General features: G+C 43.0%; 1 protein-coding gene across 2 annotated transcripts; it reads left to right on the top strand.

Annotated features, from left to right (window-relative positions):
- Window positions 1–5834: 5834 nt before the first annotated feature.
- LOC107212467 (cytochrome b-245 chaperone 1) lies at window positions 5835–14693 on the top strand. Of its 2 annotated transcripts, none has more exons than XM_015645748.3 (7): window positions 5835–5971; window positions 8101–8231; window positions 9311–9352; window positions 10616–10689; window positions 11665–11761; window positions 13017–13161; window positions 13687–14693. In XM_015645748.3, exons 2-7 carry the CDS (start codon window positions 8147–8149, stop codon window positions 13811–13813), a joined length of 570 nt encoding a protein of 189 aa, XP_015501234.1. In that variant the 5' UTR covers window positions 5835–5971; window positions 8101–8146; the 3' UTR covers window positions 13814–14693. The 2 variants fall into 2 exon arrangements, with proteins under 2 accessions (XP_015501234.1, XP_033374672.1); XM_033518781.1 differs by lacking the exon at window positions 5835–5971 and adding an exon at window positions 6158–6230.
- The last annotated feature ends 2729 nt before the right edge of the window (window positions 14694–17422 follow it).

The raw sequence follows: 17422 nt of genomic DNA, 5'->3' as shown, positions 1-17422 counted from the left end.
CCCCGCGGGGAAGGTGCCCCCGCAGCACGGCCCTGGCCCCGCACGGGGAGCGGAGCCGCCGCACCCCCGGCTCTTCAGAGCCCCCCGCACCGAGGTGACGGGAGAGGGGCTGAGAACGAGGCGCAGCTTATCAGCTCCACAGGGAAAAAAAAAACCAAAAAACGACCACCGAAATTCCCCCGAAAGCCCCAGTGCAGCCTATCGAGGAGGCAGCGGGGCGCAGCGCCGGTCCCGTACCTGCCGCCGGGGCTGTGCCTGTGGCCGCAGAGCGGGCGGGGCGGCACCGCCTCCTCCGCCGCCTCCCCCGGCACGTCCCCGGCCGCGCCCGCCGGGCTCATTGCGGACCTGCGCCGCCGCACGTACGCGGAGGGACTCCCCCGTGCCGATCCCAGTCCCAATCCCCATCCCGAGCAGGACCCCCGGGCCGCACTGATCCGCCAGGCAGCTGCGCCCGGCTCCGCGGCGGGGCTGTGCCCGAGGCTTCGCTGCTTCTCTGGAGCGTCCCTGCGTATTTTTTAAAACGCGCTCCTCTGTTATATCGTACAAAGGGTTTCCCCCCCCCCCCCATTTTTGTTGTTTTCCCTATAGCTTTAAAGTGAAATGACACTCTGCGAGTTACTAAATACAGCATCATCACCATTTTATTTAAGCAATATGCTGCGATCTCCCATTTCTGTAACAAAACCCAAGTACCAGCAATGCTGTTCCCAGGCAGGCATCACAAATCCTCACAAACAGGATTTTTAAACGGACATCAGCCTTCCACAGTCTGAAAGGCCCCGGAGTATTAATCAAGACGCTTATAATTTCTTGTCTTTCTGAACCTCAGGTTGTAGGATTTAGACAGAAAGGTTCAATCAACATTTTGCTCGTTTTTTAACCCCCGGCCACATGAACACACACGTACAAGCAAACGCCTACAGATACACAGAGAAGTTTTTCAAGTGTAAAATTACATTTCATAAATTAAACCACAGAACTTCTAAAAAACATGCAATTTCCTGCCTAAACTGCAACTTTTCTATAACACTGGGTAAAATCCCCTCCTGTTACAGTGACCTCTAATGCTATAAGCCACAGATGGTTTTTGACCACAAGGGCTGGACACAGGCATGATCAGAGAGGTTTGTTAGCCAAGGACACAACTTTAAATGCTTGTTCCATTTTAAGGATGCTAAAGATAACTGTGAGAAGAATGTAGTGCTTTTTTTAATTTGCAGACTACAGATGAGTTATCATCTGGTCAGAGAAATTAAGAATTCCTTAATAACCACGATGAAAGCATGTTTTCATACTGACCACTCAAAGAAAAGTAAGCTGATGCTGCTTTACATATACCCTGGAAAAATATCACTTATCCTGGCTTGAGGTAAAAACTGTAATAGCTTTGGTGATAATTTTCTGCATCTTTGTTCTCATCATTCAAAATGCTCTCACATTTCACATTAGTATATTAGCCCAAGCTTTTTAAATGCACCACAACCCCTCTTGAGCAATTTCTATGTGACCTAAGAATTTACATTTCCTACAGACTTGCAGGAGTGCAGCATTATCTGACATCTTTCTTGTTCCTGTGGAGGAGTATTTTCATACAAGAAAAGCTGTGCCAACCTCCCACCTTATTCCACCAGGATAAAACAGCTACAGTTGCTTGACCAATAAGGTGATAGGATAGATGAAAAGTTCTAAATTAGAAATGTGTTGAGATTTGCACTTACAGGCACAGCTGAAATCTTCCTGTTTCACACTCTGATTATACTTATATTTATTATCCAAAACTGATAATTTGATGCTTCAAAAGACATGTCAGTTTTGGGTATTTCTGTAACTGCACAGATCATATTTAAAATATTTTTTATTTCACAGAATTTCAGAGTAGTTTGGGTTGGAATGGACTTTTGAAGGTCATCCAGTCCAAATGCCCCTTTCTCTTGACCAGGTTGCTCCAAGCCCCATCCAACCTAGCCTTGAATGTTTCCAGGGATGGGAATCTCTGGTTAACTAAGTTAGTCATCTGTTACATGACTGGATTAAACACATTCTTCTGCACATTATCAAAGGGCTAAATTTCCCCCCGTATTTCTTGTATTCACAATGAAAACCAGAGAACTGCAAAGAAATTGAAGCATTTTGCAGAAAATGGAGGACATCTTAAGTACATACATTAAGTATCCCTATTTCATCCTTCATCTTAGGAATACTTGGACTGAAGTTCAATTTAAAAATTCAAACAAAAACAGCTAAAACTTATATAAATAAGAGTGTGCAAAGAATCTCTGTTTCAGTGCACAGCATAAGATTATATTTGTGAAACCATTAGATAATTAGATGTCTCATTTATTTTATTGCCAAGAGCACTCTGTGCTTTGCATTAAGTATCCATGCCATTTTCCGACAGAACAGTGGATCTTTGATCAACCTTCACAGTAGGCCTGACAACCTGAGACAAGAAAGCACCATCCTGCTTTAATCTGCCCTTGGGAGGTAACAATTACCACCTTTGCAGTGCTGCTTCCCAGAAACCTCACTCTCTAAAAGCTTCCCTATGCCAGCAGCAGGTAGCACTTTAAAGGCATCACTTGCTTTTCTGGCCACCATGGATGCATGCAACATTCATCCTTGCACCTGAAGCATTTACACACTGAATGAAATGAAGAAATTAGGATTTCCCTGTGTGAAAACAGTGTGCTGCAAACAACTGCAAAGTGTTACAGGCTTTGCATCAGTCCTGCAGGGCAGTGCCAGCTGTAAATGCCTCCTTGCCACAGTGACAGCACATGCCACTCCACAGCTGTCAGAATTGGGCAATAAATCTTGGCTACAGCTGGCAAATATGTATTCCATGAAATCTGTGCTCTGCAGGCTGCACACACACTCTTCCCACCGAGGTCAGGGGGCACCACGGAGAGCTCGTTTTGTGGGATGAGCTCATTTCTAACAGGACTCACAGCCAAAGCATTTGGTGGCTCATTCCAACCAAGCACTCTGGGAATTTATCCTGGCATGTTAGTAAGATCACATGCTTATTGCATAGCTGAATTCCTAAGTTTAAGACCTTAGGGCATAAAAAAATAAGTATAAGGAGTTAGAAAAGAATATTTAGGAAAATGGTCTGAAATAGGAAAAAACACCAGAATTACAGACATGTCAGCTTAATTCAAAATAAAGGCCAGTTCTGTTCTGTCTGCATGTTCTTGGGTCTAGCTCAATGACTTAAAAGTTACAAGTGTGTTCACTACACAAATAGAACATAAACACTTCCACAGAATCTATTTTTACATTGTTGAGGAAGAAGTCTACAGTCAGTCACATATTCCTGAATTGTTTATTTTGGAAAATAGTCTTTGTTCCTGCAGCAACATGGTTTGGAATTCATGTTGTTCTTTAAGTCCAGGATCAGGCTTTCAAAATGCTCCTTCTTTCTTTTTCCATTGGTAGGCTTAACAGCACTCACCTACTTCAAAGAGCTGGTGTAAGATCCCAAGATTTTAGAAAGAATGCTGTAAGAATCATTAATGGATAGCAGAAGCTTACAAGGATCCTTGCCATATTTGTTTTGATTGTATCTATGTATGTGATATTTCCCACAGTTGAAAAAATTTCTCTGTAACTTCATAATTAAGTCATATCAGGTTATTCTAGTGTGACCTCTGAAGAACCAGAGAAGCACAGAGTTGCTGATATTTTTGCAGTTAGTAACATAATAATAAAACATATGCTGTTTGGTTTATGCTGAGTGGAGAGCACAGATGAATTTCTGGCTTATTCCACTCTGCTCCAGACACAAGAAATCTTTTGTCTTGTGTCACTCAAAACGGCTTAACATTTGGTTTCCACAGAAACCAGTTGCTTATAAAAACTGATTGACAGCTAATTAGACATAAATTTCTTCCCAGAAGACTCAGTCAGCTGCTTGTTTGGGTTGAGCACACGTGATACTTATTACTTCCTATTTTTCATCCAAATCCAGCAGCTGGTATCTTGTGACTCACAGGCAGGCCAATTCATTCTTGCAGCTCCTCACTGCCTTTTCCCATTAACACACTTGCACAGAAACTGCACATCAGTTGGTATTTTTAAGTACTTACATTTAAATGTCTGTACCATGGACTCTGCAGGGTTTTTTTTCCCCTATCTTCATTCTGGATTGTTATGAAAAACATTGATCAAAATCTCAGTTCATCAGAATAGTGTTGAGAACAGCTAAACAAACTTCTGTCATGCCATGACCCTGAGCAAACACTTGAGAATATATTCATGTTTGGGAAAAAAGCCAAAAATTGAGGATTTCATTCAGGAAGGACATTTCTGTGCAACTGAGAGAGGACCAAATATCATTTGTAGATGAAGTTACACACTGACTTCCATAAAGGGAATTTAAGAAGTTAAGCTAAACTACAGCTAAACTCATGCCACCTAAGCAGTTGCTCTAATGGATTGAACAGGAACAGCTTCCCCACGTGAATGATGTTAGACTGAAACACAAAGGATTTTCCAAATGCAGCCTATTTGTCCACAGGAAAATTACTCTGTATTTCAAGTGAATTAGAAAATTTCCTCCCCAAATAACAGATTTTCAAACTCGAGCTTTTAGCTGATGTACAATTTGCAAAACTCAGGACATCAATGTTGGACCTGTAAGAGTATCACTCATATTTCTGCTTTGAAAATACATGCGATGTCCAGGTGTTAGAAGAAACAAGTTATTTGTTGGTGGAATTGCCTTGTTAAAGTCCAGGGATTGATATGCTTTAATGATCTCAGACCTAGAGAAATTAAAAAAAATCTGAGAAAAAAGGATGCCCACTGGCAGTGGACACAAAGGATGCAGAATTTAGGGGCCATCTGGCAAGAACTTCCAAGATAAGGAAGAAGCAAATAAAGCCAACTCAGCAGCTGTGCTGAAATCAGCTCCGACTGGCAAAAGGTAATTCTGGCAGGGGGAATCTGCAACCACTGACACAAGAAACCCACCTGCAAGGAGAGACTGATCATGCAGACTTATTAGCATGAGAAGTTAATCATTAACCAACAGAAGCCAGAATTACCAATTCTGGATTTTATTAACCAATAGAAGACAGAAGAAGCTAATTAATAAGAGAACTATGTAACTTGTAGCCAGTGAATACTAACGTCTTTGATAAAATGTGTAAGTAGTTAAAAGCTTTGGTGTGCTTGATCTGTGGACACCTCCACCTTGCACTCAAAATAAACAAACGTCTCCCTCCTAAACTAGACGCTGTGTTTGTGTTTAGAGAGCTCCTAAAATCGGCAACACCTCTCTGCAGACATTCCAAACCCACCTGGACGCATTTCTGTGTCAGCTGCTCAAGGTGTATCAGCAGGAGTTGGACTGAGCGATCTCCAGAGGGTCTTTCCAACCCCAACCTGTGATTCTGCCATAGCCGAGGCACAGCACCAGCGCTTTTATGGCAGTGGTGCCCCAAGTGCTGCCATCGAAAACCCAGAGGTTTCCTGGCCTCCACAGGGGCTGCCTGAGCCTGGGGACAGCCCCCAGTGGAGCCCTGTTCCAGCGAGGGGCTCCCCTGCCCTCCCCGACCCCCTCATGCAAGGGGCCATGTCCACCTCATCCATCGCGGGTCGATCCAACTGGGTGCACTACGGCTCTCCCATACACCCAGCCTCACCCTACAGCAGTTCACTCCTCTCATCACGCGAGGTTTCTGCTTTTTCAAAGCACCGCTAAAGTAAAATAACCAAGGAAACATCGACACTCTTACTTCAGCAGCATCCGCGGGCTCGGGCGCCATGCTGAGTACTGGCAGCGCGCCGCCATCTTGGCGCGGCACCGCCCTCACGGGAGGGGAAGGGAGGTTCGTGTCCCATCCTCTGCCCTCACCCAAAATGGCCGCGGCCGCGTCCGTCCATCCCTGAGGCGGGACCAGCGCTGAGGGCGCGGAACGCGGAGGCGGCCGCGGGTCCCTTTAGAACGCGGCTGGAGCCCGGGCAGGTACCGCGGGCACCGGGCGAGGGTGAAGTGGGGTCTTGGGTGCCCCACGCGCGGGGGAATAAAACCCACGGGTTGGGTGGGTTTTGGCAGGGCCGGTCCCTGGCTGGGGAGGGTCTTCCTCTCCCTGAGGGGGAGACCAGGCTGTGGAAGGGGGGTGGGAGCAGGTGCAGGGTTGGGAGGTAAAGAAAAATGAGCTCTGTAAAGAAAATTCACCTGGTGCGTGGTCCTGACTGATGGCTGTTGGTTGGAAGATTTCAAGGTGTGCCTTCCAATGGCTTTTTCTGGCTTGCTTTCAACCTAGAGCTTGGAGGGAGCATGAGAATGTTGTTTTGATGCTGGAGATCAGTTCAGTGTCAAACCAGACAAATTCAAGCAAAACTGAGTTTTAGAATTTGAAAGAGCAGCACAAAAATACCTCTTTCTCTGTAATCATAGCATTGTTTTACTATAACTTTTGTGTTTTCTTTAGGGCACGTTTATGATTTATTTATTAAATGTAACTTTAGAAGCTGCTTTGGTGCTTTTTTTTTTTTCCAAGGTCCATCTCTTTCAAGCAGCAGCCTGTGAGAGACAACTCACTGATGTTGAGTGTCCAACATTAAACCAAAACTGGCGTTTCCCTGGTTGAACTTAGCTAAATTATTATGGGAGGGCAATCAAAGTTTGCATTAATGGACTTGACTGATACATGTGAGAATTATGTTCTTAGTAGAGTATAATATTTGTTAAATACAGCAAGATTTCTGCAGTGATCTTGATGTATTTTATAACTCGTGTTTGATATCAGGCAGGAGGAGGCATTGTGCATGCAGATGTATTTTCCGGTATTTTGAGAGCAACTCACAGGAGTAATTTGAAAATTAAAATTTGATGCTTGACATCCGGAGGAGATGGAGCGTGTCTTATGCATAAGTGCTTTTGGCTCTTTCGGTTTCAGATGCTCTCAGATGTGTTGCTAAGAGATTAAAATCAAAGTCATGGGTGCTTTTTGTTTAACTGAAAAGACCTGGCTAAATCTGCTCCCCTGGAGCTTTGTCTCCAAACTACCAGAATTGCAGGAGCATCTTCTTGTATCCAAGAACAGCTGGATAACTAAAGGACTGCAAATCACATTTGCCTTTTCTAAGAACTTGGATGTGCTCAGACCTGCTCTCTCCGTGTTTTTCATGGTTATTCAAAACCTGATGAATGTTGGCATTTTCTGGAAACCTGTTACCATGGGCAGCTAGCAGCAGCTTAATGCCAGCCTTCTTAAACTGGTTCTGTGCTGGCCAGGGAAGTGGTGGAGTCACCATTCCTGGCAGTGTTCAAAAACATGTAGGTGAGGTTCTTAAGGATATGGTTTAGTGGTGGACTGGGCAGTGCTGGGTTAGTGGTTGGGCTTCATGATGCTAAAGGTCTTTCTCTAAATGCTCTGATTCTATGCTGTAAAACAGTGAAAACATATTGAAAATACTGCCTGGGATTAGCCAACTTTACTGGTTTTAATTAGTATCTGTCTTTTTAGTCTCTGCTGTTTCTGCCTAGGCTGAAGGCATGGTCTTGCTGAGGACAGACACACTTGTTGGAAGCTCCTGGTTGTATTGGGGTGGCTTGGAGGATAGGAATGCCATCTGTGGCATTATGGGATGCTGGCAGTGCTTGGCTGTAGCCCTTCCTGGTATGTCAGCAGGGATGAGACCCCATGTCAGGGGTGCAGAAGGCTTCACTGTCCCAGACTAGCCCTTCACACAACCCTTTGAGCTCACAGGAAAAATGCTGTCAAAGAGATTTCTATTCCCCTTGCTGTTTTATCTGCTCGAAGGGCTGAACGTTGTTCCAGGTTCTTGTTTTTCACATTTTTCTTCTGGAATCTGATTATAATAGAGACTTTTACCCCCACAAAATGAGAACTTTCTTCCAAGAATTCAGATTCTTGTTGTTATGCAACTCTCCACATGACAGTTTTACTTTGTGGTTTTTTCCAGTGTACATATTCCTCTTCCTGTCCAAAAAGACTGTGATCTTACCCTGGAGTATCTTTTATAGTCTGGATTAAGACTTGTTAAGTCCTAAAAAATGCTAGGAAGGGGAACTGGTGGATCTGTCAATGATTTAAATTTTTTTTTTTTTTTTTTTTTTTTGTCCAGTGAGGTTTCATGAGTCAAACTGGGCTGTTGGGAGTTTCTTTTGAAGATGTACATGTTGGTTGAAAAACGCACAAATTCCCATCTTCATCTAAAGAGGTCACCTGGCATCCGATCCTGGTCTCTCTGTGTTGGTAAGACCACAGCGTTCCTCAGCTTATTTCAGAGCTTGCTTTAAGGGAAGAGGGTCACTGAATAAACTCCTGAAAAAGCCCCTAGTGAAAAGCTTGCCTTCCAGGCCTTTTCCTTTCCAGAAAAGGAATGGTTGTGCTTTGAACTCTTCCTTTCACATAGGCACTAAATGAGTCTGAAGTCTAAGTGTGGCAGTTTCACTGTGAGACTTTCAGTCTCCTCTGAAGAACCTCAGAACCTCGTGGATGAAATTTTAAGGTAGTCCTGAAAGATCAAGAACAGAAAGTTTATTATGTGCCATGCAGCAATAGAAATGTGAAGCTTCTGAAGGGGCTGTATAGTTAGGTTGAAAGATATCTAGATTTTCAGGAGTGGAAAACTGCAGTGTGGCCATGCTGGGGTTGGATTGTGCATGTGGTTGGTGGTGATCTCCTAAGGACACACTATGAAATGGAAAGTCATGCAGGATGTTCTGAAAGGCATCTTTATAAACACTACTGAATATACAGGAAAAATAAACTTGTTAGGATTGTGCTGAGAAAGCTGCTGGGGAAAATCTGGCATATCCTGATTTCCAGCTGAGCAGATCCCACTGCAAGAACACCACATTGTCATTGCTTTCAAGGATGTTGAGAAGATCTTTGCAGTTGCAGCAGTCTCTGGAGCATGAGGCACTCTTCAGCTGCCTCCTCCTCCCTGAGAGAAAGGAGCTGGTAGTTTCTGATACAACTTTACTGCAAAAGTTTTCTTTTGGCTCCATAGAGCACTTAAATCATTGCAAAGTTTGTGTGAACACTCCAAGTTGTACTGAGAAAGTATGGTGTCATGGTTAGATTGAGTCCCTCTGAGGTTCTTTCCCAGTTGTGTAATAAAATTTTTGATTCTGACCCTAACCCCTATGCTTTTAATGCCTTTGCAGAATGGAAGTTTTTTCAGTAGTGAAAGAAATAACTTGACTTTCATATAGTCATCTATCTTGCAATCACATTCGTCCTGTTTTTGAAAAGTGATGTTTTTCCAGGGAATTTTAGATGTTTTTTGAGCTGCTTATTTGCCCTAATTCTCTTCTCTTTCCTCCTAGGAATAGCCTCCATAGGTTTGGCTGCTGCTTATTACAGTGCAGGTAATGGTCTTCACATTTTTGGGAGAGTTGTTTCCTGTTGATTTGTTTTTCATTTTGATGACTCATCTGCAGCTTCTGTCTGGCCCTTCAAAGGCAGTGGAGGTTCCTCTCCCACTTTGTGGTGTGATAATTAAAAACAATAATAACTGTTGCCCCTCTGGCTGACTGTGCTTTAATGCTCTATTTCTTAGTCAGCCTCCTTTTCCATTTGCAAGTATTTTTAATAATGATATTGGTACTCTGTGGCATTTTGTACTTTCAGTGTTTTATAAATGTGATTAGCTGGTCCTCACAGCTCTCCTGGGAAGACATGTAATGATTATTTGACACCATAATGAAATGATTACTTTGCCTTTGACGGAAGTTCTCTGTTTCTCTGGAAACTGTCAAATCATCACTAGCAGAGATTACTCATCCAAGCACCTTTAGAGGTCAGACAGCTCCTGCTGCTTCCTGCAGTACAGCAGACTGCACCAAACACCAGCTGTCTTTGCATCCATGGGATTTATCCTGGAAGCTGCCCTGTGATTCTTGTGCTGCATCCTGTTAACATCAAATGTTAAAACTTAATAGTGTGTAGGAATGTGCTACCAATATAACCCACGTAGTTTTATTTAAAGAGCAAAATGCAGTGAAAGCTGCTTGAGCCACCAGCTAAATCAGCCTTGTTTTTCTTAAGATGTTGCAACAAAGTTTTCTGAAACCCCATCACAGATCTACCGTGCCTTCAGTGAAAAGCCTGAGTGAGCAACTTGTTCAGGCTGTGACATGTAAACATTTTCAGGATGTGAAATGCAAATGTTTGTTTGTCAAGAGGACCAACTGCTTCCTTTTATGCAGAAACGTGTTTGCTTTATTGAATTTTCATTGTCCTTATCTTTGTCCTCTGCAGCGCAAATATTTGGTGTTTGACAGCAGGTTGGCAGTTTTGTGGATGCTTTTTAAGATGCCTTTGCTTGTAGAGAAGAGAAAGATGTGATGTTACAACCTTGCCAATAATATAATATAATATAATATATGCTTAAAATTCTGCATGGTTTGAAGCCCAGCTTGAATCAAGTCTCTCCAAAGTGTGAAGATTTTCATCGTGGGAAAGAGCTGTAAAATAGCTTGTAGTACAACTAAAGGCAAAAAACTTCCATCAGAGAAACCTTTTCTGCTTTAGCTGCTTTTAAAAGGAGCTTGTTGCTTTCAGGATTGTTTGAATACCAAAGAAGTGGGTGGGAACAAACACTAAATTTGTGCATTTTTTACATTGTTCAGACAGCTTGGCATGGAAGCTCTTCTACATGGCCGGGTGTTTCTTTGTGGCAGCCCAGAATCTGGAGCAGTGGGAGGTAAGATGCTGAACTCAGGAAATGAGGGCCTGTGAGTAGGAAGCAGTTGGCAGATGCTGATTCCAGCAGCCCCATGCACTTGCTCAGTCCAAACAGACAAGTTATGCTTTTGGTTTTGAAGAAACCCTCTGGGTTGCTGTACTGGGACTAGAATTAGGGCACTAATTCTTTAGCTACACAAGCATGAAAATGTGAAGCTAAACATAAGTGTACTTTTTAGGGGAGACTTAGCCCAAAATGTTCTCTCTTATGTAAAAGAGGGAGGATGACTAGGACATTGAGCTGTACAACATGATTTTGAACTTAGCCTTCAAGCTAATGACAGAGCAACCACTAAATAAGGGAGCTCTAACCTTCCAGGCTGCTCAGCTTTTTTCCTCTGGGACAAGATGGTTTGGAATCCTGTGGATGTTGATTTGAGAGCAATAAGCCACCTTGTCATCCTGCTGACCTGGGTTGTGTTAGAATGAGCAACTCACCAGAAGAGAATGAGATCCTCTTTTCATTGACTGTCAGGGATATTTGAGGTCTGTGTAAGCCTGGCCCTTAGAGGAATGAGATCCTCTTTTCATTGACTGTCAGGGATATTTGAGGTCTGTGTAAGCCTGGCCCTTAGAGCGTGACATTAGAATGTCAAATTCCCCAGAAGTGAAAATTATTGGAGTTACAAGTTAGTGTTCAAATTTGATTCCAGACCAAGTTTTTTTTTACATGAAGAATGTGGCAAGAGGGACAATGAACCCATTTTTAACTCCCTTCTAGAAGTCACATAAGAGATACGGTAAAGTTTCTGTTAAAACCAAGAGCAAGATTGTGATTTTCACAGTCTAGTAATAGAGGAATGTCTCTAAACTAGCTGTGTATTTTTCTTTTACCAAGATTATTTTCCCATGGAGCTGTTTTTATTTTACTTTGAGGTATAGCTAGTGATGGTGTTTTCAAGACAATCTTGATTTTTATTTTTCAATTTTACAGGAAGCTGTATTTGATAAGAACAAGGGAACAATCTGCCTAAAAACATTCAACCTCTACAAAAAAATACTGACTTTGTCAAAAGGAGGCAATGAACAAGGTGAGAAAGCCGCAGCTGTGGTAGAAAATATGGTGAGCAACAGAAGAGATGGATATGTGCCCATTTAATAGCTTCTCTGGAGTTCTGTACTCAAATTAAATCACATCTGCTTCCAGATCTGCTTTGTTCCCAAGCAGCAGATGTAACAATCTGCCTCTCTGGGCCCAAATGCTTTTTCTGTGTGCTGAATGCATCTTTTTAATTATTTTAATCCAAGGTAAGTAGGACTATACATTGCTTTCCATAATAATCTTAGCCATTCTTTTGGGATGTTAATGTGTTTACCTTGCCCTTGGCTAGCATGCTTGGCAGCTGAGACTGGTGGAAACACTGCAGTTTTGGATCCAGAAGTTGAGATTCCTGTACTCTCATCTGCTTTGTGGAGCAGGCAAAGGTTTAGATACCATATGCAAGCAGGCATGTTACATCCTGCAGATACAGAATATGCATTTAAAGCAGCCTTTTCAGGAAGCTCAGTTTAATGCAGGATCTGATGTCCTTTGGGCTTCCTGTTGGATTGTCAGAAGTTGTAGTATAGTCTGGGACTTGTTTGAGTCATGGTGAGTTAGGAACTCTATTGCAAACTAGGATCTTTTATTCTGTTGCTTTATTCTTCCATGTCAGAGTTTTTGTTCTACTTCTTGATGTAAATAGCACCAGCTGTCAATAAGCTCAGAAGAGTGGCCAAATTTCGAATGACCTTAAGCTGAATTGGTTTTTAAAGAGTTCATTTTCGAGATGGAAGATAAAAGATGTGGAGAGAAGGATGTTTAACTTTTCCAAACTTTCCTTTAGGATATATGTTTACAATGGAGAGCTGATGATATCTCTTCCTCTTTGATAATATCTGCTTTAGGTACCATTCATGTGAGGATGCAGAGATCAGCAGGTGCTCTGAGCAGTTAAATATTTCAGTATTTGTTCAATGTCAGTAAACTGAACACCTGTTTGCCTACAGAAAAGTAGTTTAAACTGCCATTAAAGTAAGTGGGAAGCATAAGTAATAATGGGTTGCTCCCCAGTTCCTGGCTGGCTCTATCTTTTCCCTTAGGGCCTGTCCCAGCTAAGTGTGCTGCAGTCACACCCTGTGCATGTTTCTTTTGCCTGAGCAGCTCGGCAGCCGTTTGCTGCTGCAGGACTGCCCCGGCTGTGTGGGATCACAGCAGTGGTGCCCAAGAGCAGGGTCCCTGTCACCAGTGGCAGTGCTGAGGGTGTGCAGCCATGCTGACAGCAGATGTTTTGCCCCTCTTTGCAGTGGTGGCTGTGCTGAACGAGATCCGCGATGTGAACGTGGAGGAGGAGACCGTGCGCTATTTCGGGAAGGGTTACCTGGTTGTGCTGCGCTTTGTCACTGGATTCTCACACCCGCTCACCCAGAGTGCAGTGCTGGGCTGCAGAAGGTGCAGTGTGGGCTTCTTAAAGTTGCAGTGTGTAAGGTGGGAAATGCCAGTCATGTGGGTGGGTAATTGCCAATTGTTGTAACTAAGCTCATTTTTCAGACTTGCTGGTATGACCTTGTGTTATTCAGTTTAAACTTTTAAACCACATCATGTTTTCATTTATAGACCTTTGGGTAACAACATCTATCAGGATCATATTTAGACATCTAAGATCCCTTTAGTGCTGCCTGTCTGCTGGAGTTGTCTTCCTTAGCTGTACAATGGCAGAGGGGATTAATGCTACTTTGCAAATGTTTGGTGTATTAGTTAACAGAAAATTTATCTTAAGCATTGATAATAAGGAACCTTGCAGCAGGGACTGGGGGGAGGATTGATGTGCAGAGAATGGCTTGGTGTGGCATGCTGTCAGCCTTTCCCTCTATGACCCTCCCTCTAGGCAGTTAGTCCCAGGAGTTAGCATGCCTGCTCTTGTATTGTCAGCACCACAGTTCCAATAACTCTTCCCTTGTTTCTTCTTTTCCACAGTGATGTGGAAGCAGTTGCCAAACTCATTACGAGTTTTCTGGAACTGGACAGAGTAGAGACCCCACAAGATTTCTCCCAGAGCAGCGAAACAGAGGCAAGTGATGCAGATGAACCACAGGTTAAATAGTGATGGTCATTGTGAACTGAAGCAAGCAGAGGCTTTCGCACATCTGGAAAATATTCTAATAGTTCTTCAGGAAAAGAAATCCTTCACAACCTTGACCTGGGCATTTCTCAACATGTGCATTTTCAATGAGTGGAATCTGTCTTAGGGCACACTGTTTAGTGCTAAACTGCTTCAGGACCCTGCATGTGGACACTGCTGGCTTTTGAACTTTGTCAGCTTATCAAACTTGTCTAGGAATAGTTATTTATTAATGAATCAGTTTGAAATAATTGCTTTTCCATTAATGAAGTGAAGATACAGATGTGAACTTCTGCTTACTGCAAACATTTGCTGCAGGTACGGTATATGCAACGGTAGAAGAGTTGAATTTGTAACTCATAACACAATACTTTGAGGTTTCCCTTTCAATATATGCAATTAGGAGATGCAGAGTAGTGGCACTTTTATGTTCTCTACTACTGACTTGCCACTGGGTATCTGTGGAAATTAAAGTCTGAGTACCTCTCTTGGAATTCTAAACATCAGGTTGATCAACCTGTAACGGTGTCTTATCTCAGATTCACCAAGAAGCCATAAATAGCGAAGGAATAATGATCATGATGAGACATATTTAGGATGTTCTACCTTAATCTTGTTCTGCTTAATTTCTGGGCAGGAAAGAACAATCTTTTTCTCAACCTCAATGTTTACTTTTTAAGCTGTGTATTTAGAAAGGAAGAAGGGACATGTATTACTTTAGGTAGGGAGAAGACTGATGTCAAACAAGGTGGTAGCCTAGAGTTGTTGAGTATTTCCTCACTTGAAATGATACCGAAGTGCTAAATAATAACTTTTTTAAGGTAGCTGGCATAGATTAAATGTTTGACTTGTACCTGTTTTACTCCAGGTGTCTGGTGTCCTCTGTTCTGAATGGTTTCATGAATAGTTAAAATACAAAATTTTTCAAGATACTTCTGAAGTAAAAGCTACCTCTGTTAGTCAAAATATTCTGTCTAGAACTAGAACTCCATCATGCTTACATTAACATGTCAGTACAAGAAAAAATTGTAAAAAGCTGCAAGTTCCTTCAGCATGCTACAGCTGCTTGTACTGAAGTTCATTAAGTTTTATTTAGGGATCTTAGGGTCTTTAGACCTGATTTAGAAAATATTTACACGGTTACATCTAGGAGATCTGAACAGGGTACAAGGTAACTGTGTTTTCTGCTTTCACTGTTGGCAAGCAGCAAATGTCTCCTAGCAGGAGTTTCTTTAAGATTTAAGGATTTAAGAGCCTATTCTTGTTTCCAATCACTCTACCTCTACAGAGAGAAGGCTCTGAAAACTTTTTGGTGGAAACCTCATTCTGTTCTGTGTTCCAGTTTGGTCTGAAGCTGAGCACCTGCTCATCAAGGAACAGATTTCCCTTCCAGACACTCAGGCCTAGGATGTGAGCAGAGAGGCAGAGGCTGGTACTGTCAGTGGAAAGTAGTCACACTGCAGCAGGGACATGGCTGTTGATGTAGCTTGCCTGCAGCACAGAACCAGGTCTGTTTCTTTTAAATAAGATAAAAAACTTGTAATCACATCAGGTATCAGTACAGACCTCTGCCAATACACATTCCTGAAAGTGCTCTGAGTGTTGGGGTAATCATGGGGCTTTCTGTGCCTAATCCACACCACTGGAACTGGGAAGCTGCTCTGTATGAACGTGGGAAAATTAGGTTGGAGGCAATTAGCTAAATTTGCATTTATTCTTTAAGCACAGCTGTAAGCTAAGCATAATCAGCAAACCTGTTTAAAAAATATTGCAGGGTGTAACACTTTGTATACAGAGTTCCTCATTTAAATCCACTGGAATGTATACCCCAGGTGATGCTCATTTTACAGAGAGGAGAATGAGATTGGGGATTTGGAGGACTCTTTTCCCCCTACCCCCCACAGTATAAAATGAGAATGGTGAGTGTTCTAAGGACTTCCAGTAGGAATTACTGTGCTAGAGTATATAGTGGTACAAAGTAAGCACAAGGACTCAGCCTGTGATAGCTGCTGCTGTATATCAAGGATATTCAGAGGGCATTCATGGTGTGCATTGCACTTACTCTGAGCCCGAGGAGTGGACCATGATAAAAACAAAAAACTACCTGCCTTCAGTCTCAGTTTTCATTTGTATTCCCATGAGGACTGACATTCCATGGAAGATTTAAACCATGCTGTAGTTCTCCAGTTTAAAATCAGCTTTTGAGCGGTACATCTGTTGGTCTGACCCTGCACTGCATCCTGTGTTCTGCTTCTGCTGAGCTGTAGTGCATCCAGCTTGCTGTGCATTAAAGGTGATAGTCATGTCTGTGCTTACAGACTTTGCCATATCTTCTACAAAGACTAAAACAACAGAAGGAAAATTCACGATCTCTAGAAAGGGGAATGACCTATAGTGAGGTACAATGTAACTTGAAATACATCCTGTGGAGTAAGTTGCATGTTGAGTTGATGTTAGTCTCTTTAGAGGTGTTTTCCAGTATCCTCACTCCTCATTATCCTGCTGTGTGAGGCAGGAGAGGGATGGCTGCTGCCATGCACTGTGTGTCTAGGAGGAATATTTTGTCTCCTCAGCCTTTCCCTTGGCGCAGCTGGTGCCATCCTCTCATGCCATTTCCATTTTGCATTTGGCAGCTGTCACTGTACTAACAGGTACAGTTTCAGTGGGAACCTGTGTTCTGTAGTCTGAGCTAACAGTTTGGCCCTGAGGACATTCTGCCAGGCTGTGGGTGCTGCCTGTGGGGATGTGTCAGGCGCTGCTGGCTGATCCACCCAGCCTGTGTGATCTGTCTGAGCCCCTGAGCTTGGCAATGGGACACTGCACCAGTGTTAGCACAGGCTGATGGGGTTTTCTTTTGTATTTCTCTTCATCCACATCTGGAGCTTCTTGTCCCCAAAAACTTCATCATTTGTAGTTGGAAGACATGGCCAGATGCAGTGCAGTAACTGTGTGCATGTAGAATTAATTTGGAATTGCCATGCACATGGATTTGGTAATGGCAGTGTCTGTGCACTCCTCAGAAATGGGATCAGCTTGAAGAACTGTGGAAAGCAGGTGCTAACTCAGGACAGGTTCCACTCTTCCCTCTTTGAATGAGTCCTGTCTCATCCTCCTTTTCTGCCCCTTCTCACCATTCTGCTGAAGGCATTCCTGGATGGTTTTTCTCACTTCCCTTGGGCCTAGCAGTCAAAGGTCCGGTAAACAGAGCCTTTTATGTGCTTGGTGTAAAGTGACTTGGACTCAAAGGCATGATGTGAAAGATTAGTTTTGGTTAGAAAATTAGGTACTCCTAGAAGACTGTTACAGATGTAGTCATTAACTTTTGCATCTCAGGCTATCTAGAGACTTGTGCCTGGAGAGCTGTAGTTTGCATGACTTATAAATGATTAAAAAACCTGCACAGCAGACCTTAGGTTAGATCTAGCACCCTGACCCCTAAAACCAAGCCCTTTTGTCATGTCCTTTGCTATAATTGTATGGTAAGTATTACCATACATACATTACCATTTAGCAGATGCTTCAGCTCGTGCTTGAGCAGCACAGGCAGCTCCTTGCATGGCTGTGGTGGGATGGGGATGGGGCTGTGGTGGG

The sequence above is a fragment of the Parus major genome, chromosome 18 (genome assembly GCF_001522545.3).
Source record: "Parus major isolate Abel chromosome 18, Parus_major1.1, whole genome shotgun sequence".
Lineage (NCBI taxonomy): Eukaryota > Metazoa > Chordata > Aves > Passeriformes > Paridae > Parus > Parus major.
The sequence above is the reverse complement of the archived record's forward strand: the minus strand, read 5'-3'. Positions and strand labels throughout refer to the sequence as shown.